Consider the following 22,761-nt stretch of genomic DNA (forward strand, 5'->3'; position numbering starts at 1 on the left):
TTCCTTGCTCTTTTCCAACCAGGTCAGCTGCCATGCCCCTTATCTTTATGCCCCAAAGCTTATGCTTTGCGGTTGCCAGAAAGGCAGAAGGAAGGCTGAATCATTCCTTTGCTCTGCAGGTTTTTCACAGAATGTGTGTGTGTGGCGTCTGGGTTTTCTTCTACCGCAAGATTGGCACCTCGGGAGGGTCTATATGTCTATAAAAAGACATGCAAGGGCAAAAATGCATGTGAATTTTCTGAAAATATAATCTTTGATGACCGGGTGGATGCTTTTGTATTCACCAAGCCTTTCATTCCTGCAGAATCAGAGGCATTTATATTCCAGGCCGGTCTTGCTTTCCTTTCAGTATCTCCCATTGAGAAGGTTTGGCTCTTGTTTCAGGATCCTCGAGTCCTGGGACACCAGTGTTTCTCCAGAATTTATTGCTGCGCTGGAACAGGGAGATTGAAAAGCGACCTGAAGGGAAGGGAGAAGAGGGAGATAGGAAGAGAAAATTGCCAGCCTAATGCTCCGAAACTACTTTGTGTCTCCTTTCTTGGCAGGTTCCTTAGAAAGAGAGCTTGGACGGCATGCAAAGTAGTGAAATATCTGCAGACAGCACTGATGATCCTCTTAGTAGTGGCCTACGGAGAAAGCGACAGCCGCGAATAGTAGTTATCGGTGCTGGGCTCGCGGGCCTCTCTGCGACAAAAACCCTCCTGGAGAATGGTTTCACGGATGTGACTGTCCTCGAAGCGTCTGACCGAATCGGAGGCAGGATACAAAGCGTGAAGCTCGGTAAGGGAATCATTTCCTTGCAACGTGGCTTCCGGTTCTTGACCGGCCTTTGCATAATCACCATAAGAACAGGACTCAACGTTAAGGTCCGTTTAGCCCTTGTGACCTGTTTCTCATGGTGGTCAGTCTCTGGGAATCTCACGGGCAACTGAGCATGACAGCCAAGAGCCCCCCTCCATGGTGTGTGCCCCTTGCACTTAGGTTTACTGCCTCTGGACCTGGGGGCATTGAGCTATTGTCATTCTCCCTATTTATGATTGTCAGAAGTTTGTGCTGTTCCTTATGTAGCCAGAAACGGCACTATCCATGTATGAGAGGGAGGAATTGGCAGGCAAGGCTTGTGGGGAAACTCCAAAGTAGGCAGAAGTACAAAAACATCTTTAGGAGAAGACAGTATTGAAGGGGTGGAGGTTCAAAAATAACCCACAGAGGAGGACCAAGTGAGTTCGGGGGCTGTAGAATGCTGTGGGGATAGGGGTGGCAGGAATTTAATGGAGTGTCTTGGAGGAGGCGCTAGCTGGCTGGCTGGCTGGCTGGATTGAAACCCCCTACATTTTGTTTAATGTCCTGCTTGTTACAGCTGATCGATGTGTCCTCCATGAATTTGTCCAATCCGAACAATGTAGGAAGATTCTCCCTCTCTTTTCCTAGCAAAACAGATAAATATTACTCAGAGTGTTTTATTAGAGGGTGGGATCCTTTATGCCCAGTTCACTGGGCTCTGCAAAGTATCCCAGGATCTACCATGGCCTCGTGCCTTTTCCATTTCATTTTGCTTCAAAAAAAAAAAAGTTCCTTTGCCCGTCTCGGTGCACGAGGATCATTGTAGTTGTTATCTCAAATGCTCTTTGTTTTCACATGTGGGTTTTTGAGCTGCACTTGCTGCAGCCGGCTTGGCATGCAAATCTAAAGCCGTACCATTGGCCAGAATGGCGACGCACAGCGTAAACACCCCCCCCACTCCTTCCGCATTTGTGTCCCTATAAATTGCACGCATTCCAGAGGGGAGCGGTGTTGAGTCTGTTACAGCAAAAACAAAGGAGCCTTGTGACTGCTTAAAGGCTTATCTGATCTGTGGCGGCAGAACCTTTCCCGGGCTGAAACCCACATCATCAGATGTGTGAAGCGTTGCTCTCTTTCATATCATGGGCTGTTCACACTCCCCTCCATCTCTGTCTGTGTGTAGGGATTGATCTACAGGCTGAGGATAATATTTTGTGCTTGTTCCATAATATACCTGCCAGCCTCTTTTTATTTTGGCTGGCTATCCGGAAGGGCTAACAGAGACCTATCTATCATCCTTAGGGCTCAGTGGTCGAGCACCTGAGTGCCAAAGGTCCCAGGTTCCATCCTCGGAAGCTCCAAGTAGGGATGAAAAAGATTTCTCTATGAAACCTTGGAGCAGCACTGCCAGTCAGTGCAGGGCGGGGAACACAGGGGCCAAATGTACCCCTCCACTTGGCCTTTGGGATGCTCCCTTCACTTCCTCAGCCGTGCCCCACATTCCTAATCCTCACCAGCTGACTGGAGCAAACTTGCGGTAAATCACACCGAGAAAGCTGGAGTGAACTATTAGCAAACAAGATCTGCATAGGGGTGCCAGGCCTAATGAGCACAGCAACTCAGGTGGTGCCCCGTGAAGCCATTGCCGAGACTATAGGTCCCGGCCTCCCCACAGCTGGCTATGTCTCTTTCTCTCCAGGGTCCCCCCCCCCATGCAATCTGAGACTGCGCCTGTGTGTCTGTGTTTGCTCTTCCCTCTTCATGCCTCTCCTGGTTCTCAGAGGCCAGCAGGGAGGGGAGCTTGTTGCAGCAGGAAGGGGAAATTAAAAGCCTGACCCATCCTTGGCCTCCCTGTTCTCCTGCTTCAGCTACTGATTCTGGGCTTTTCTCTGCCACAGGCTCTTCTTGCTCACTAAGCCCTGTTATCTCTTTGGCTTCTGGCTCCTCCTCTTCCCAGTCTTCTCCGCTTTCCCCCTCCGACCACTCATTGTTGTCCCACCACCAATCCCCGGGCTCTGAGCCTTCTTCCCTTGGGGGTTCCCCAGCTACTGCCTTCCACCATTCCTCTGCATCCAAGATGCCAGCTATATTCTGCATCCTCCTTGATTGTCATTGCCCAGCTGAAATGTGTCCTTGAACACTTAATAATGCTTGTCTTGCTTGTCTGAAGGAAGGATAGAGAGGAGTCGTGAGGATGGGTGAAACTTTGCTGTACCAAGGAACAGTTAAAGTAATAGAATAATAATAATAATAATAATAATAATAATAATAATAATAATAATAATAATTATTATTATTATTATTATTATTATTATTATTATTATTATTATTATTATTTATACCCTGCCCATCTGGCTGAGTTTCTCCAGCCACTCTTGGCAGCTCCCAATAGAATTAGTAGAATTAGTGATAATAAAAATAATAAAACCATAAAACATCAGACATTAAAAACTTCCCTAAACAGGGCTGCCTTCAGATGTCTTCTAAAAGTCAGATAGTTGTTTATTTCCTTGACATCTGATGGGCGGGCGTTCCACAGGGCGGGCGCCACTACCAAAAAGGCCCTCTGCCCGGTTCCCTGTAACTTCGCTTCTCACAGGGAAGGAACCACCAGAAGGCCCTCGGCGCTGGACCTCAGTGTCCGGGCAGAACGATGGGGGTGGAGATGCTCCTTCAGGTATCCTGTGCCGAGGCCTTTTAGGGCTTTAAAGGTCAGCACCAACACTTAGAATTGTGCTTGAAAATATACTGGGAGACAATGCAGGTCTTTCAGGACCAGTGTTATGTGGTCTCGGCGGCCGCATTCTGGATTAGTTGCAGTTTCTGTGTCACCTTCAAAGGTAGCCCCATGTAGAGCTCATTGCAGTAGTCCAAGCGGGAGATAACCAGAGCATGCACCACTCTGGCGAGACAGTCCTCGGGCAGGTCATTCATCCACATTTTTGCCTTAACACAGAGTCAGGCCATTCGCTCGTCTTTCTCAGTATTGTCTATACGGACTCTCCAGGGGTTCAGGCAAGTGTGTTTCTCCCAGCCCTGCATGGAGATGCCGGGGATCGAACCTGAGACCTTCCGCATGCAAGGCCGCTGATCCACCACTGAGCCACAACGGGAGGATGCTCTGGGGGAACTTTGGGCAGAGCATGTCCTGGCTGCGCTGCAAATGACTTCCTTCTCTGCCTTTCTCATGGCAGTGAGCTGGTTTCCTTTACTATTTGGCCGTGCCCCTGTTATAATCACCGGAGAAAGGGGCCCTAGGCCGCCCCCCCACTTCCTGCTCCTTGCAGAAGCCCTGACATCACGCCCTGCGGTTCAGTCGATAAACACACCAGCAGTAAATTAAAAGCCGAACATCTGAGGGAAGTGGAGGGGGAAAGGATGCCTTGCAAGCCCAGCATCCGCCTTTTCATTCAGGAGTTGCTGCTGAACGCTTGGCACTGGCCTGTGGATGGGAAGTGGGTCGTCCACTGCCGATACGCCGTGTCAAAAATAGCCCCCCTGGCAGGGTGTGCTGCCAGACAGAAGGGAAGTGCTCCATGCTCCGAGCCCTTAAGGGAGCCATCGCGTCACTCAGCACACCTGCGGGACGTTTCCTGGCTGTGGTCTTTATATATAGAAGGCCGGAGCTTCTCTGCACACGAGAGGGCAGGAGCCTCAAAAAATAGCACAGCTGCCCAGATTTTGTAGCGGACTCTGTGCGCTTCCTTGCTTTTGCACGTTGGGGAGGTTGTACAGTGGTACCTCGGGTTAAGTACTTAATTCGTTCCGGAGGTCTGTTCTTAACCTGAAACTGTTCTTAACCTGATACACCACTTTAGCTAATGGGGCCTCCTGCTGCAGCCGCACAATTTCTGTTCTCATCCTGAAGCAAAGTTCTTAATCCGAGGTACTGTTTCTGGGTTATCAGAGTCTGTAACCTGAAGCGTCTGTAACATGAAGCATCTGTAACATGAAGCGTATGTAACCTGAGGTACCACTGTACTGCCCTGGCTCTGTGCAACCCACAACTTTGTGCACAAAATCCAGCACTCTTGTAGGGCCGAAGGGCGTGGGAACGGCTGCTGTTACAGTTCCCCGTCTACAAGAAACCTTTCAGTGAGGTGGCACCTTATACTTTGGGACTCCCTGTCTGTTGGTAATCTCAAACCTCTCCCGTGAGACCTGTCTGGCCCCCACCCCCATTTCTTCCTGTGATTGCAGAGGCCTTGTTTTAGCCTTACACAAGGGCAGTTCTGACAGAAACTCCCGCCCTTGGGGGGGGGGGGCGCAGGGTTGTTTTGTTATAAAGGTAAAGGGATCCCTGACCATTAGGTCTAGTCGTGGCTGACTCTGGGGTTGTAGCGCTCATCTCGCTTTATTGGCCGAGGGAGCCGGCGTCCAGCTTCCAGGTCATGTGGCCAGCATGACTAAGCTGCTTCTGGCGAACCAGAGCAGCGCATGGAAACGCCGTTTACCTTCCCGCCAGAGCGGTACCTATTTATCTACTTGCACTTTTTGTGCTTTCGAACTGCTAGGTTGGCAGAAGAGGGACCAAGCAACGGGAGCTCACCTTGTTGTGGGGATTCGAACCGCCGGCCATCTGATTGGCAGGTCCTAGGCTCTGTGGTTTAACCCACAGTGCCACCCGCGTCCCATGTTTTGTTATATTCCTCTGGAAAAACAGCAGCAAAACATACCCACGACTGCGGTAGTTGTTGCATTAATTGCAGGAGACTGCGTACTTTCCCCCCTCCATGCCTCCAAGGGGTCTTTTAGTCAGGAGGAGCATCTGTTGTCTAAAAGGATGTGATTAACGTCACACTTTGATGTTGTACGTTTGCACCAAGCTCATCTGCTTTGAGGACTCTGGCTTAATGAGTTAGTAAACATTACAGGTGGCCCCGGTTATTTTTAGCCTGACTCGTCCCTCTTCTCTGCTTTGCACATCTGATGCTGTACGGAAACGAGGATGTTTCAGCCGGTGTCCTCGGCACTTCTGAAGCCGTCGTGAGCATCCCCGGGCGCGCGGCACTCCTGGCATCTTTGCAAGGCAAGGCGGATGGCGGCAGAGCCGATGGTCTCGCTTTCATGGATGCCCCCGCCTCAGTGTGCATGGGAATTCCCTTATTTATTTATTTTTTAATTTTATTTTTTACCAACCAGCAAAACACAAACAGTGAAACCTCCCAGGAGGCTGATACATTGGGTATACAATATTCAATAATATACATCTTCAATAATATTCAATAATAACATATTCAAATTAACCATATATACACTTCTATATACCTTAACACTCTTCCTTCCACAATAAGGCAATAAGTCGCCGCATTTGGGACTTTTCCGTTCAGAGAAGCGGCGAGTAGCAGGCGACAGGACAGAAGTTTGCAAAATTATGTGTGGCATGGAGAAATTCATAGAATCAATAGAACCATAGAATCAATAGAGTTGGAAGGGTCATCTAGTCCAAGCCCCTGCAACGCAGGAATATTTTGTCCAACATGGGGCTCAAACTCACAACCCTGGGATTAAGAAACTTCAGCTGGTGCAGAATTCAGCGGCCAGGTTTCTCACTGGAGCAAGACAGTTTGAGCATCTTACACCGATCCTGGTCTGACTGCACTGGCTACCAATTAGTTTCCAGGCCCAATTCAAAGTGCTGGTTTTGACCTATAAAGCCTTAAATGGCTCAGGACCGCAATACCTCAAGGATGGCCACTTTCCATATGAAACTACCTGGACCCTGAGATCATCTTCTGAGGCCCTTCTTTGTGTGCCTCCTCCTTAAGAGGTACGGAGGGTGGCAACATGAGAACAGGGCCTTCTCTGCAGTGGCTCCCCATCTGTAGAATGCTCTCCCCAGGGAAGTTCGCCTGGTGCTTTCATTATACACCTTTAGGTGCCAGACAAAAATGTTCCTTTTTAACTAGGCCTTTGCTTGATCTGATTTATATACTGTGCCCTTTTAAAACGTGTTTTCTTTTTGCGTGGGGGGACTCTATTGGGTTGTTTTTATTTTTATCATGTATTTTGTGGTTTTATATCTTGAATTTATTCTGTGAACTGACCTGAGACTCCCGGGTGTAGGGTGGTATATAAACAACAACAACAACAACAATAATAATAGTAATAAGAATAAGAATAAGGAAAGAGTCTCATGGTCTACCAACTGAGCTATCCAGCAGCTAGCGGATAGAGAAAAGCTTTTCTTCCTCTCTCAAGACACTAGAACTTATGGACAACCAAGGAAACTTGAGTGTTGGCAGATTCAGGATGGATAAAATGTACTTTTCACGTAACTAAACTGTGGAACTTGCTTCCCAAAGACACAGGCGTGGTAACCAACTTGGATGGCTTTAAAGGAGGATTAGACAAATTCATGGAGGAAGAGAGGGCTATTGATGGCTGCTAGCCAGGAGGCAGCAGTGCTTCTGAATCCCAGTTGCTGTGTGGAAGGGAGAGGGCTCTGTGTTCGAATCCTGACTGTTGGTTTCCCACAGGCAACTGTTCACACACTGTGAGAACAAGATGGGCCATTGGCCTGATCCAGCCAGGCTCTTCTTAGGTCCTTATGGCAAAGGCTAGTATTGGTCAGTGGGAGGACATGGGGACCATCTCTGTTTGCAGCTGGTTTTCCGTGACAGCCCTTGGCTTTGCCTTTACCTGAAGGAGCGTCTCCACCTCCATCGTTCTGCCTGGAACTGAGGTCCAGCGCCGAGGGCCTTCTGGCGGTTCCCTCACTGCGAGAAGCCAAGTTACAGGGAACCAGGCAGAAGGCCTTTTCGGTAGTGGCACCCGCCCTTTGGAACGCCCTCCCATCAGATGTCAAAGAGAACAACTACCAGACTTTTAGAAGACAATAGGTTATTGTATTTTAATATTTTGTTGGAAGCCGCCCAGAGTGGCTGGGAAAACCCAGCCAATGGGCGGGGTATAAATAATAAATTATTATTATTATTATTATTATTATTATTATTATTATTATTATTGCATCCTAACGTAGGACTTCCTTCTCTCTCCCTTCCATAGAAAACGCTACTTTTGAACTGGGAGCTACGTGGATCCACGGTTCCAATGGAAACCCCATCTATCATCTAGCAGAAGATAATGGCTTACTTGAAGAGACGACAGACGGCGAGAGGAGTGTGGGCCGCATCAGCCTGTACTCCAAGAATGGGGTGGCTTATCACCTCACCAACAACGGTCAAAGGATCCCGAAAGATGTGGTTGAAGAATTCAGTGATTTATACAACGAGGTTTGTCGCCGATGAGTTACTAAAGCAGATTTGAAGGCAGCATGGACCCACCTGTCAGAGGTGTTTGCACGGTTTCAGGGTTTACCAGGGACCTTTTCAAAGACGGGGTCGCCGAGGTGTGTTTTCCCCCCACAGGGACACATCTGCATGTAATATCCCCCCCCCTGCTGAAATTATGCTTGAACAAAGCTTCCTGCTATCAGCGCAAGGCTTTTCTGAAGCGTAATGATGGCAGAGGGATGAGGGAATGGGGTTGTTTTGGGATCCAGGCAGAGGGCCTTCTCGGTAGTGGCACCCACCCTGTGGAACGCCCTCCCATCAGATGTCAAAGAGAAAAATAACTACCAAACTTTTAGAAGACATCTGAAGGCAGCCCTGTTTAGGGAAGCTTTTAATGTTTAATAGGTTATTGTATTTTAGTGTTTATTATCATCCCCCTGAGGGACGCAGGTGGCGCTGTGGGTTAAAGCCTCAGCGCCTAGGGCTTGCCGATCGAAAGGTTGGCGGTTCGAATCCCTGCGGCGGGGTGCGCTCCCGCTGCTCGGTCCCAGCGCCTGCCAACCTAGCAGTTTGAAAGCACCTCCGGGTGCAAGTAGATAAATAGGTACCGCTCCAGCGGGAAGGTAAACGGCGTTTCCGTGTGCGACTCTGGCTCGCCAGAGCAGCGATGTCACGCTGGCCACGTGACCCGGAAGTGTCTCCGGACAGCGCTGGCCCCTGGCCTCTTAAGTGAGATGGGCGCACAACCCCAGAGTCTGTCAAGACTGGCCCGTACGGGCAGGGGTACCTTTACCTTTACCTTTTATCATCCCCCTGACAAAAAAACACAACCCAGTGGGCCAGAAATGGCGACCCCACTCCCAGCCACAATTTGAAGCCTAAGAAGCTTTGAATTGACTGCAAGAGAAGGCTTCTTTCAGGTCTAATAACAATCAAGGAGAGGCATTTCCCCCCCCCCTACTGGTGCTGGTGTGTGTCTCAGCTGGGGGTAGTTAACTCTTTCCTTCCCACTTCTAACACCCCACCCTTTGCAGTTTGTGTCTCCCCTCAATTAACTGGGGGGCTGGCCTTATATTGAAGCCAACAGAAGGTCTTTTTTTGAGCCTAATTGTTGCTGTGTGTGTATAAGTGTGTGTAAGACAGAGGGATCTTCCTGGAAATTGCAACTGGCGTTAGAAGGTTAACTCTTGCCTCCCCAGCTATGCTCTACAGTCATGTCCTACCCCCATCCCCAGTTAAGAGTAAAGGTAAAGTGTAAAGGGACTCCTGACCATTAGGTCCAGTCATGATCGAGTCTGGGGTTGCAGCGCTCATCTTGCTTTATTGGCTGAGGGAGCCGGCGTACAGCTTCTGGGTCATGTGGCCAGCATGACTAAGCCGCTCCTGGCAAACCAGAGCAGCACACGGAAACACTGTTTACCTTCCTGCCAGAGCGGTACCTATTTATCTACTTGCACTTTGACGTGCTTTTGAACTGCTAGGTTGGCAGGAGCAGGGACCGAGCAATGGGAGCTCACCCCGTCACCGGGATTCAAACCGCCGACCTTCTGATCGGCAGGTCCTAGGCTCTGTGGTTTAACCCACAGCACCACCCGCGTCCCACTCCAGTTAAGAGTGGACGAGAGCAAAAACACCGTTTTTCAGGCCTTATTCATTTCTAGCTCCCCACTTAATTGTCATTTTGCGTGTGGGGAGGGAAAATGTGGGTGTGTGGTTGTGCATGTGTGCACTGTTGCAGTTTGTGTGGTGTGCACAACAGATTCTCCAGCTTGCAATTGTTGTTGTTGTTGTTTTTAATACCTTTTTATTTAAGCTTTTCCCTGTTGCAAAACAAACATATAAACAGGGAAAGGTACATCTGCGGTCTCTAGCCTGCAGTTGTTCGTACAGGCGCAGGAAAGTCTGGTGACCCTAGCAATACATCATGACCCACTTGGGACTGTTGCTCTTAAGTTTGTCTCTGCTGACCTGCTGGGTTTCTCTTTCAGATCCTCCTTTGGTCAGCCACAGTTCCAGCCCCCACCTGACACCCCTCCTGTCCAAGTTTCAGGGTTTTCTGAGGTCCTTTTTCTTGACTCGTGCAAATCTGCTTTGCTGTGCTTTGTCTCATTTTATCCTCTTCGGGTCCTCGAGAAAGTGGATTAGGTAGAGAGGTTGAGACGTGCATGAGGCCACCTAGGGAGAGGCAGTTCATGAGATCCGTCACTCATAAATTGGCGCTTTGCTGCCTGTGCATGTGAAAGTGGGAAAGGGTCATTTGGAATCACACCAGATAGTGTGATAGCTCTCTCTCCACAGCTGGAGGCAGCATTGCTTCTGAACACCAGTGTTCAAGAGCAGCTGGTTTCCCACAGGCACATAGCTGGCCACTCTGAGAACAGGATGCTGGACTAGATGCACCACTGGCCTGATCCTGCAGGCTCTTCTTATGTTCTTACCAGAAGCCAAGAGTGGTAGCTTGCCCCTGTGCATCCACCACACATTTGGCAAAGGGAGGTGGCTCAGTGAGCAGACATTTGCTTTGAATGCCGAAGGCACCATGTTCCGTCTCCTGGTGGAGACCCCTGCCTGAAACGCTAAGAGCTGCTGCCAATCAGCGTTGACCATGCTCAGCTAGATAAACCAATGGGCTTACTCAGTATTAAGCCTGCTTCCTGTGTTCCCTGGTGTGGGAGGTGCAGCATGCTGAACTGAGCCTCGGCTACAAGACTGAGTGGAGAGTCATACCTGGGTTTCCTGTTTTGCAATAATAATAATAATAATAATAATAATAATAATAATAATAATAATAATTTATTATTTATACCCCACCCATCTGGCTGGGTTTCCCCAGCCACTCTGGGCGGCTTCCAACCAAATATTAAAAACAACACAGTTTCAGATATTAAAACTTCCCTAAACAGGGCCGCCTTCAGTTGTCTTTTAAAAGTAAAATAGTTGTTTATTGCCTTGACATCTGGTGGGAGGGCGTTCCACAGGGCAGGCGCCACTACCGAGAAGGCCCTCTGCCCGGTTCCCTGTAACTTCTCGTCTCGTAGGGAGGGAACCGCCAGAAGGCCCTCGGCGCTGGACCCCAGTGTCTGGGCTGAACGATGGGGGTGGAGGTGCTCCTTCAGGTATACAGGACCGAAGCCATTTAGGGCTTTAAAGGTCAGCACCAACACTGAATTGTGCTCGGAAACGTACTTAAAATAACATGAATGGGTCAAGCCCTGTTCCGTGAGCCAGACTTGATATCTGTCCTTTTCACCCGACGGTTTCTCATATATGTGTGTGTTGGGTCCCACGTTGGGCAAAAGATTCCTGCATTAACCCTTGTGGTCCCTTCCAGCTCTACAGTTGTGTGTTCCACAGTCCTGTGTGTGTTTACTCGGAAGGAAGCCCCTCTGAGTTCTGTGCTGCTCCCTCCCATGTAAGTCTGCCAAGGGCTCCTGTGTTAGAAGTTTCCAGCACTGAGCCTGCCTGCGGAAAGCTATGGGGGCTGCTTTGGAGATGTATTAGTTAGATCCTCTTAGAACATTCCTAGCGCCACTCAAAATGCAGGGAATTAGGGTCAAGCAGCTGACTTAAGCTCTACCCCTACTCCCTCCTCTTGGGGTTCTTCAGCAATTGGTTCAGATAAGTGTTTGAAGTTTTAAAAAGTGGGCCCTTTTTGTACAAAAGGAGAAGGGAAGGTAGTCAAAAACAGGCTGTGGCTAATTGAGCCTCTGCCCAGTTACTTAATGTATTTTAATGTGGTTTTGTTCTCCTTGTGAACGTTCAATCTGCTTACAGCCAGCGAGTGGCTTATGCAAGCTGCCTGGAGTTCTGCTGAAGCCAAGGGTTGCAGCGACTTTGATATCTTCGTGTAAGCCAGGGGTTCTGACCTCCCCAAAGCAAGAGGGGTGGTCCCCGGTGAAATTCCCCAGTTCCATTTAATGCAGTGGGAGGAGGAAGCTGGGTGCCCAGCCTCTAGTTGGAAACACCAGGCCCTTGATCATGTTTCTGTAGCTACGTGATCAAAGTCACATCGCCCGCCTTGGCTGATTAGTTCCCCCGAATTACTGGCCATCAAAGGTTGTTTTTCCCTCTCTGCTTACCATGCATGTTGACACAGAGCTTATTATCCATGTTCCAGTGGCTAGCTTCATGTGGAGAGCGAATTGGGATGGCAAGAACTCTGTCCATGGAAAATGCTCAGAATGTTTAGAATTGCAACACTGTTTGAGGCTAAAATGGCCGAGTCTGGGCTGCGCTGCTGCTTTTAAAAGATTGTATTTGCTTCTGCGGCCCAGTTAGCCTGAAGGATGGGTTGTTATAGGGTGGGATGGAGCTTCTACGGTGTCAATTTGGTGATTAAATATGTGAAACTCTTTTGAGTTTATTCTGGCGGTTCCCTCCCTGCGAGAAGCGAAGTTGCAGGGAATGAGGCAGAGGGCCTTCTTGGTGGTGGCGCCCAGCCTGTGGAATGCCCTCACATCAGATGTCAAAGAAATAAACAACTATCTGACTTTTAGGAGACACCTGAAGGCAGCCCTGTTTAGGGAAGTTTTTAATGTTTGATATTTTACTGTGTTTTATATATGCTGAAAGCCGCCCAGAGTGGCTGGGGTATAAAGAAAACAACAACAACAACAACAACAACAACACTCAAGGAAGCACTATATAGATGCAAAGTATTTTGTATAATTAGTATTTATGTTACAAGGTAAATGTGCAGTTTCCCCTGGGTTTCCTCTAAATCCCAGGCAAATAGTTTATACAATCATACCTTGGAAGTTGAACAGAATCCATTCTGGAAGTCCGTTCGACTTCCAAAGCATTCGGGAACCAAGGTGTGTTCTGATTGGCTGCAGTAAGCTCCTGCAGCCAATCGGAACCTGCACCTGACGTTTGAGTTCCAAAAAATGTTTGCTTCTGGGTTTGAGACGTTCAGGAGCCAAAACGTTTGACTCACAAGTCATTTGACCTCCAAGGTATGACTGTATCTACATGAGCAAAAGCAGGCATTCATCAGTTGGACTTACGTTTAATACTGTTTTTAGTGTCTGGTTTGCTCTAAGGTAGCCGGGGAACGCACAACACACCTGACGCATTGCATTCCTTGCTAATGTAGCTGTTTTAGAATGTTGTGTTAATACATTTCTAGCTGCAAACATGGAAAATATTTGTATGTCCATAACTAGTAGGTTCTTCTGGTAACCTATAAGCATATTTAATATGCTTGTCCCATAATAAAAGAAACTTTTCCAGCAACCATTTCCTGAAACAGCTGTGCAGGTTTGCATTCCCACCACGTCTGGACGTATGGTGTTGTTAACCCCCTTTGTGTGTCCCCTTTCCCTGTCTCGAGACAGGTCTATAACCTGACTCAGGAGTTCTTCCAGAGTGGTAAACCAGTCAATGCCGAGAGCAAGAACAGCGTGGGTGTCTTCACGCGAGATGTCGTGCGCAAGCGCATCAAAGCCGATCCGGACGACTCGGAGACGATCAGGAGGCTGAAACTTGCCATGATCCAGCAATACCTTAAGGTATGGACAGCGATGGCAGGGTTTGCTTGAGATGTTGCAGCACCATATAGCACAGGCTGGCAATAGCAAGTTGGCTGTTGCTGAGATTTTCAAAACCCCATTTGTGGAATTCTCTCCCCGGGGCGATTTGACTAGTGCCTTCATTATACACCTTTAGGTGCCAGGTGAAAACGTTCCTCTTTAACCAGGTCTTTCCTGATTCACATTCATTGCCCTTTTAAAATCTGTTGTTGGACAGAGGAGTTACTGGTTTGTCCTTGCCTTTATTCCTGTTACGAATGTTGTGTTTTTTCCGTTGTGATTTTCTGTTGTAAGCCGCACTAGGAGAAAAACAGCCCCCATCTGAAAGCCCTTCTTCTCTGCCTGCTTTTCCCTAGGTGGAGAGTTGCGAGAGCAGCTCCCACAGCATGGACGAGGTGTCGCTCAGCGAATTCGGGGAGTGGACCGAAATCCCCGGGGCCCACCACATCATCCCGTGCGGCTTCATGAAGATCGTGGAGATCCTCTCCCGCGCCATCCCAGAGTCGGTCATCCAGCTGAACAAGCCGGTCAAGTGCATCCACTGGAACCAGTCGGTCAGCAAGGAGATCGAGGGGGTGGCCGACCACAACAGCGACCGCACGGGGGAGCGGGACGTGGGCTACCACGTCTGCGTGGAGTGCGAGGACTGCGAGTTCATCCTGGCCGACCACGTCATCGTGACGGTGTCCCTGGGGGTGCTGAAGAAGCACCACGAGAACATGTTCCACCCCCGGCTGCCCGAGGAGAAGGTGATGGCCATCCAGAAGCTGGGCATCAGCACCACGGACAAGATCTTCCTGGAGTTTGAGGAGCCCTTCTGGAGCCCCGAGTGCAACAGCATCCAGTTCGTGTGGGAGGACGAGGCTGAGGCTGAGAGCCTCACCTACCCCGAGGGGATGTGGTACAAGAAGATCTGCAGCTTCGACGTCCTCTACCCGCCCGAGCGCTACGGCCACGTGCTGAGCGGCTGGATCTGCGGGGAGGAGGCCCTGATCATGGAGAAATGTGATGATGAAACCGTAGCAGAGACTTGCACTGAGATGCTGCGTAAATTTACAGGTCTGCGGCTGCCCCCACCGCCTTTGCATTTGGTTCTGGAGAGCGGAAAGGGCTGGGCCAGGTGGGGTGGGGTGGGGTGGGGTGGGAGGCAGCGCATTTAAGGCTGTCGTGACTTTCCCAGAGAATCATGGGAAGTGTAGTTTACTAAGGATGCTGAGGATTGCAGCTCTGTGAGGGTTTTCCTAGCAACTCTCAGCATCCTTCACGAACCACAGTTCCCAGGGTTCTTTGCGGGGAGCCATGATTATTGAAGTGGCAGGGGACTGCTTTAAAGGTCTGGTGCAGATGCGACCATGGTAAAATAAGGATATGGGTTAATGTGTCATGCTCAGATTTTAGCATTTCTACACACTTAAAGGGTTGCCTTAGGCAAACATATGTCTCAGCCTCAGTTCACCATGCTGCATTAAAGGGGTGGTACTAATTGCAGGTGTGCGAAGCTCTGCAATTGAGTTCTGCCTTTGTTCGTCATTATTGATCGTCTCATTACTTAGGACTCTTGGTAAATTTCAGAGGACCCTGGCGCACAGCTTGGAAAATGCTGCCATGGCTCCTCCTGGGAAAATTATCCCATGAACTTCGCCTGCGGTCAGGGTCAGATCTAGACTCTGTCATCTTTTCCATTTGTGATCACTTGTGCTTGGTGCCCCTTTCATCCCAGAAACTATTTATCTAGGGGGACTTTGATTTCCCCCACACGTTAGCATAATGGATTATTTGGATTTGCTGTCCAAACACCCTGGACTTCAGGCAGGCTACAAGCCATTGACAACTGCGGCTCTTTGTAAACCTGATTAAAGTGGTGCCTCGTTCAAAACAACTCAGTTTCTTGTACACAGCCTTTGTCGGCTAAGCCCTAGGATGTTAGGTGCCTGGCTTTCAGGGGAGCCAGAAGCTTTCTTTCAAGTTCACAGGATTGCTGTATCTTCTGGCTGCTGCCCAATCGTTCAGGAGCTCACGGGTGCAACCATGCCTCTCGCCCTTTTGCACTCTCTGTGTGTGTGTTCCTGAGGATGATTTTAGCCATGCTAAAATCCCAGCTCTCCTTTTGATCTTTCCATGTTGCTGTGATATTACTCAGATGGCTTCCGCATTGGAATTGAGCCACACCTTTGGTCTGAGGTCAATAATCAGTTGCCACAAATGTGGTTGCCAGCAGGCCACCCATCTTCTGAGTGTGGTGATCTCCTGTTCCATTGCAGAGTGGGGCTCATTTGAGGAAAAGGCTGTAGTTCAGAGATAGAACATCTGCTTTGCAGTATCCAGGTTCAGCCGTCAGCATCTCCTAGCAGGACTGCGAATGTCTCCTACCTGGAAACCTGGACAGCCTCTGGTCTGACCTGATAGAACGCAGTTTCCTATATTCCTTTCTGGAGTTGCAACAAAACTTAAATAGTCATATAAACAATTGACTAATCTCATGTTAATCAACGGACAATGAAATTAAACAGTGCACTGATAATTCACAATAAAGTCTAAGCATAACACTTCGCTGCTGCAAACACAGCAAAAACAACCTGAGAGTTAAAAACTCAACTTGATTGGCATAAGGGACGAGCGCCTCAGGTTGTCTTTGTCGGTGGGAGAGATCATCGTGTCTCACTGATCAGCTATTGCCAGTCTTAAGATGTGCAGTCCCCGGTCCAATAAGTGCTGACCTGCCACTGTCTGCCTACTTCAATGGGTACATGGAGCTCAGCGTATCACTTGACAAGAGAACTGAATTTCTGCACCAGCCAAAAAAGAACCCAAAAGTTTGACTTCACCCCCAAAGGTGCACCCCTCCGTTGTCTCCTGAGATAGACGGATGATAAAAATACAAGAACATAATCAAGGTGGCACCTTTGAAACTAAGTCTTGACCCCAAGAAAAACCCTGAAACAGTACCCCATCTCGGGAGATGGCAGAGAATGCACCTGCTACAGTCCAGTCCCTCAATACTCCAACTCAAGATTAAAACTCATACAGTGATACCTCGGGTTGAAGTAGCTTGGGGATAAGTATTTTCAGGTTGCGTGCTGCGGCAACCCGGAAGTAACGGAGCGTGTTACTTCCAGGTTTCGCCGCTCGCGCATGCACAGACGGTCAAAATGACATCACGCGCATGTGTGGAAGTGGCAAATCGTGACCCGCACATGCGCAGATGCGGGTTGCGTTTGCTTCTGGATGCGAACGGGGCTCCAGAACGGATCCCATTCGCATCCAGAGGTACCACTTTACTAGAAACATGGATTGCAGTACACTGATTTCCTCCAGAACATGACTCTTTCAATTAATCCATCCAGTGTTTATCTGAACCACCAGTGAAGTGTGTGCATATTTTCACAAGGCCATGTCATATATATCTGGTTAGCTGAACTTGGATTATTTTTCCAGGCCTCTCCCCCTGACGACTTTGCGCCTTCTCTTTCGGTCTAGGGAATCCGGACATTCCGAAACCTCGGCGGATCTTGCGATCCTCGTGGGGCAGCAATCCTTACTTCCGCGGCTCCTATTCCTACACTCAAGTTGGGTCTAGCGGAGCGGACGTGGAGAAACTCGCAAAGCCCCTGCCTTATACCGAGAGCTCCAAGACGGTTGTAAGTATTGTTCTGGAAACGAACCCCGTGAAATGGCTCTGCCAGAAAGAACGCTCATTTGAAAAACGGGCCATTGGGTAGGAAAAAATCCGCAATGAATTATTAAAACTGGGAAAGGTGCAAGTTTTTTGGGGGGTGCAGTAGAAAGGACCAAGGGCAAACGGTCACTTTCTGTCCTATTGCCAATATTAAACAAATTAATTGACGTAAAAGCCTTTCTAGTTAGCATTTAAAACGGCTTGAGAATTGTAGGCCGGATCCTCCAGTCCCTAAATCTTAGCCCCAAAGAACATGCAAGGGCGATTGCAGGATTCAAGCTACGCGTTGGTCGATGGAACCGCTGGGCTAAGCTGTCTTCATAGCTTTTATTTAAGATAGTATTTTTATGCAGCTATATTATAAACTGTCAGGGCAGTGTGTAGTAGTAGTAGTAATTATTAAGGTTTAAGAAGTTAACTCTGTATTTGGACAACTTTTCTGCTGTACTTTCTTGGAAGGAGAAAAATAATCATTTCCTTAATAACAATTTAAACAATTCATTTAACTAAAGCAATAACATTATAGCATATGTATCCATGTTTGTTAACTGATGTGGTTAAACAATTTAAAAACAAAACAAAACTTTGACTGAGTTTTAGCACACATGCAGAACTTAAAACAAATCCTTATTTCCTGATGAATGGCCTTTGGACTATAATCTAACTTAAATAGAAAACTATCTTTAGAAAGATTTTTCCTTCAAAAGCATTTTATTTTAAAAATACAATTTAAATTAAAAAAAATTCTGTTTCTTTTTAAAAAAATCTTTGGTTTTATCCACCCTGAGTTTCTATGCAATTATTCACACGTTTTACTCAAATTTTGAATCAACCAAAATCTCTTTTGACTTCCCATGTCATGTTACAGTGTTTTTTTTTGCACCCCTCGTTTTTAGAATTTGAAAAGTTCAACACACCCCACTTAGGCAGTAGTATCCTTTGCCCAAGGCGTTCAGGTCTCCCCCTCCAAACACCATGCGTTCACGGAACATGGTGCGCTTGTGTTTGTGTGTGTATCTGCAAAGGGCTGTTCTCTTCCAAGACACCTTTGGCTCTGCACATCTCATGAAAGCCCTTTATTGCATGAGTGGAGAAGTGCCAGCATCCATGCAGTTCCGTGTGTGTTTTTGCCTGTGTCCAGTCCTTGCCTCCCCCTGACATTTTTATCTCTCCAAATACCTTTTCCTGACGTGTGTTCTCTTCCCCCGTCCCCAACCTCTCCCCTCCCTTCCTCCTTCCCTGGATCTCCAGCCTATGCAGGTGATGTTTTCGGGCGAGGCCACCCACAGGAAGTATTATTCCACTACCCATGGTGCTTTGCTTTCTGGCCAGAGGGAGGCGAACCACCTCCTTGAAATGTACCAAGACCTCTTGCAATGCAGAAACTGAGAGGGGCCTGAACCACTAACTCGTGATTCCTTTTACGGCTGTGTGTTTAAAGAACTCTTTCTTTCTTTTTTCCTTTTCTAAAAAAACAAACGGATTAAAAAAACAACACATTTTTATCTTTTTATATCTATATATCTCTATAAAAGTCTTAATTCTTTTGACCCGTAGTTGACTGATGGTAGTTTATTTCCATGTACTGTATCTGTCAACAGGAAAAGGTTGCTCTTCCGGTCTGGGTGAAAGCTATTTCTCTTTTTCTTTTCTTTTCTTTTGGTGTAATTTTGATTTCTGATTGCACATCTGGTGCTTCTTTCCCCCCCCACCTCTTCCCCAGGTCCCTGGTATTGTAAGTGCCTTCTATATTTCAATAAATGTTGTCATAACCACTGTGCTCTCGTGTGGCTCCATTTCAGCGGGGCTTGTCTGAGACTAGATCACACTCGTCAGCATTTTTCTAGGTCAAAGCATAGCAATGGCATCCTCCGTGGTGATCCTGCGGGACATTGCTTTCTTTGCCGAATTTGCTTTTGCAAGTTCAGCCTTGCAGTTGCTGGAAGCCACAGGTGGGAAGAGCTGCAGTTAGGTTGATAATAATAATATAATATTAATTTATTATTTATACCCTACCCATCTGGCTGGGTTTCCCCAGCCACTCTGGGCAGCTTCCAACAGAACACTAAAATACAATAACTTATTAAACATTCCTTCCAGTAGCACCTTAAAGACCAACTAAGTTAGTTCTTGGTATGAGCTTTCATGTGCATGCACACTTCTTCAGATGCACTGAAACAGAAGTCACCAGACCCTTCTATATAGTGAGAAGGTGGGGAGGGGTATTACTCAGAAGGGTGGTGGGATTGGGTGATTGGCAGATAGCTGTGATGAGCCTGTTGACGACTCTTAACGACTGCAATAGGTCTTACAGGAAAAAGCAAGGGGTGAGAAGGTGAAAAATGGCTTTGTCATGTATAATGAGATAAGAATCCAATGTCTTTGTTCAGACCAGGTCTCTCCATGGTTTTAAGTTTGGTAATAAGTTGCAATTCAGCAGCTTCTCTTTCCAGTCTATTTCTGAAATTCCTTTGTAATAGAACAGCTACTTTGAGATCTTGTATAGAATGTCCTGGGAGATTGAAGTGTTCTCCTACTGGTTTCTCTGTCTTGTGGTTCCTGATGTCTGATTTATGTCTGTTTATTCTTTGGCGTAAGGTTGTCCAATATAGACAGCTGAAGGACACTGTTGGCATTTGATGGCATACACAATGTTAGACGATGAGCAATTAAATAGTCCCGAGATGGTATGTGTGATGTTGTTGGGGCCAGTAATGGTGTTGCCCGGGTGTATCTGAAGAAGTGTGCATGCACACGAAAGCTCATACCAAGAACTAACTTAGTTGGTCTTTAAGGTGCTACTGGAAGGAATTTTTTTATTTTGTTTTGACTATGGCAGACCAACACGGCTACCTATCTGTAACTGTTATTAAACATTAAAAGCTTCCCTAAGCAGGGCTGCCTTCAAATGTCTTCTAAAAGTCTGGTAGTTATTTTTCTCTTTGACATCTGATGGGAGGGTGTTCCACAGGGCGGGCGCCACTACCGAGAAGGCCCTCTGCCTGGTTCCCTGTAACTTGGCTTCTCGCAGGGAGGGAACAGCCAGAAGGCCCTCGGCACTGTTCTTCTTGCATGGTTCCTGCAGGCATGTGGTTGGCCACTGTGAGACCAGCATACTACTGGACTAGTTGAACCATTGGCATGATCCTGCAAGGCTCTCTGTATGTTCCTGTGCCCCTTTGTCTTGGAAACAGAAGGTCAGGCCCTGTATTTGGGTATAAACCGTGCCCGGATAATCTCTCTCTCTATCTAACCCTTAATTATTGTGCCTAGACTCACAACAGCGGCTTGAACGGCTCCTCCAGCAAGCTAGACACCTTTTGTGACGTTGTCCTGTTTGGGCCAGCTTAGTTCCCATAGCTGAAACACTGGCTATGAACAGCAGTTCTACTAGGGCTGGGCGATACCTGGTTTTCAACATCGTTATATATCACATGGGACGCAGGTGGCGCTGTGGGTTAAAGCCTCAATGCCTAGGACTTGCCGATCGAAAGGTTGGCGGTTTGAATCCCTGCGGCGGGGTGCGCTCCCGCTGCTCAGTCCCAGCGCCTGCCAACCTAGCAGTTCGAAAGCACCTCCGGGTGCAAGTAGATAAATAGGGACCGCTTACCAGCGGGAAGGTAAACGGCGTTTCCGTGTGCGGCTCTGGCTCGCCAGAGCAGCGATGTCACGCTGGCCAAGTGACCCGGAAGTGTCTCCGGACAGCGCTGGCCCCTGGCCTCTTGAGTGAGATGGGCGCACAACCCCAGAGTCTGTCAAGACTGGCCCGTACGGGCAGGGGTACCTTTACCTTTACCTTTATATAGCACATATATATATGCACATTCGCAACCCGCATCGCCATGTCTGCGCACGTGCGGGTTGCAATTTGGTGCTTCTGCACATGTGCAAAGCACGATTCAGCGCTTCTGCACATGCGCAACCACCGAAACCCGGAAGTAACCCGTTTTGGTACTTCTGGGTTTCGGCGGTCTGCAACCCAAAAAAACGCAACCTGAAGTCTGTAACCCGAGGTATGACTGTACTGATATATCACAATGTCTGAAATAAAGATGGAGCTCTGTAGAGGCATTGGCTGGCTTCGCGGTTTTCCCTGTATCGTGATATTTGCATAGCATTCACACATACACACATCACGATTCACAATATATTGCCAGGTCAAAAAGATGAAACCGATATCATGATATGGACTTCAAACTGGTTTGGGACGATATATCAATATATCGTCTAGCCTTGCAGCCCACCCTTTGGGGTTGCGCCGTGTGGCAAGCTGATCTCCCTTTCTTTGACTCCTTCTGCTCTGCTTTTTGCAAGGAGATGAAACATCAGTCCAGGGAGGTGGCTGCCAGGGATTTACGGCGTTGACGTTCTTCCTCTTGTTTCGTTGTTTATGAAGCAATGGATCAGAAACTGTCCGCTTGCCTTTGTAGTCTCATCTCCCATCATCTGTTTCTATACTGCTTCCCCAAAATATGCCCGAAGCACCTCACTACATCTCCAGATGAATGGTGACAATTCAAAACATGTTAGAAATGGTGATCAGTAATCAGCAAGCTCAAAAAATCGGTCTGTACAAAATTGTATGAACAAGACCACATAGAATCAAAGATGATTAGAATCGGCGAGAACCGCCTCTGCGTCACATTATTGCTGTGGTCTCTTTAAAAAAAAAAAAAAGTTCCTAATCTGGTTATAAAGCTTTGGCATTTCGAACCCTACCTGTGGTTCTCCTTTCGTGTCTCTCTCTGCCTCCGCCTTCATTTTGTATAAGCAAATGTTTGCCAAGACACATGTTCCCATTCAACAGCGCGAGGCAAAAGTCAACAGGGAAATCCGAGCTATCGTAAGTAAATACATACTCGAGCAGCTGTACTAGATCATCTCAACATGGGCCGGGCAGCTAGAACTGGTAACGTCTTGTCGAGGCTTTTGTAACATGGTGTGCGGCAGCCTTTGGCCCAGGGTCCAAAAGCGGCTCACTATGGCTATTGGGAGTGTGGTAACTCTTATTGCAGCAGTGTGCAGAAAGCAAGAGTCTGGGTAAGGCTGCTGGTTTGAAGGGCTAAAGGAAGTGGGAGCTGCCCAAATAAAACAATGGAGAAATCCAGGATTTTATCGTCACTGTGGCTGGGCTGCATGTCACAGCCAAAAGAAGAAGAAAGCTTTCCTGCCAATCTTTATTTTTTTTTAATTGAGAGTGTTCAAATTTTAAAGCCCAGTAGGTCTGCAGTCAAGTCAATGAAGCATAAGTTTTCTTGTATTGCAGTAGGCATCGCCTCTCATGCCCCGCGGAGGACCTTAAGGTCCACAAATAACATTTTGGATGTCCCAAGTTGCAAGGTGGTTAGATTGGTCTCAACTAGGGCCAGGGCCTTTTCAGTACTGGCCCCAACTTGGTGGAACGCTCTGTCACAAGAGACTAGGGCCCTGTGGGACTTGACAGGGCCTGCAAGACAGAGCTGTTCCGCCTGGCCTTTGGTTTGGACTTAGTCTGACCCTTATGTTTCCCTCCCCTTATGGTCTTGATCTATGGACT

At 47.9% G+C, this 22,761-nt stretch overlaps 1 protein-coding gene and 1 long non-coding RNA gene across 4 annotated transcripts in view; one reads left to right on the forward strand and one right to left on the reverse strand.

The window, feature by feature from the left end:
* The window catches only part of SMOX (spermine oxidase), a 45,785-nt gene extending 26,784 nt beyond the window's left edge, over window positions 1-19,001 (forward strand). For 2 of the 3 annotated variants that reach the window (XM_079990936.1, XM_079990937.1), the window contains exons 2-7: window positions 546-780; window positions 7,792-8,018; window positions 13,355-13,528; window positions 13,906-14,608; window positions 17,027-17,187; window positions 18,477-19,001. In XM_079990936.1, coding sequence (XP_079847062.1) covers window positions 573-780; window positions 7,792-8,018; window positions 13,355-13,528; window positions 13,906-14,608; window positions 17,027-17,187; window positions 18,477-18,614 — 1,611 coding nt within the window. In that variant the 5' untranslated portion in view covers window positions 546-572 and the 3' untranslated portion in view covers window positions 18,615-19,001. The remainder of the gene's footprint in view (window positions 1-545; window positions 781-7,791; window positions 8,019-13,354; window positions 13,529-13,905; window positions 14,609-17,026; window positions 17,188-18,476) is intronic. The other variant, XM_079990938.1, reaches the window with a different exon arrangement.
* LOC307224471 overlaps window positions 1-22,761 on the reverse strand; it is a 560,506-nt gene that overhangs the window by 77,535 nt on the left and 460,210 nt on the right. The window lies entirely within an intron of this gene.

Source organism: Podarcis cretensis (assembly GCF_951804945.1).
Source record: "Podarcis cretensis genome assembly, chromosome: 9".
NCBI classification, from domain to species: domain Eukaryota; kingdom Metazoa; phylum Chordata; class Lepidosauria; order Squamata; family Lacertidae; genus Podarcis; species Podarcis cretensis.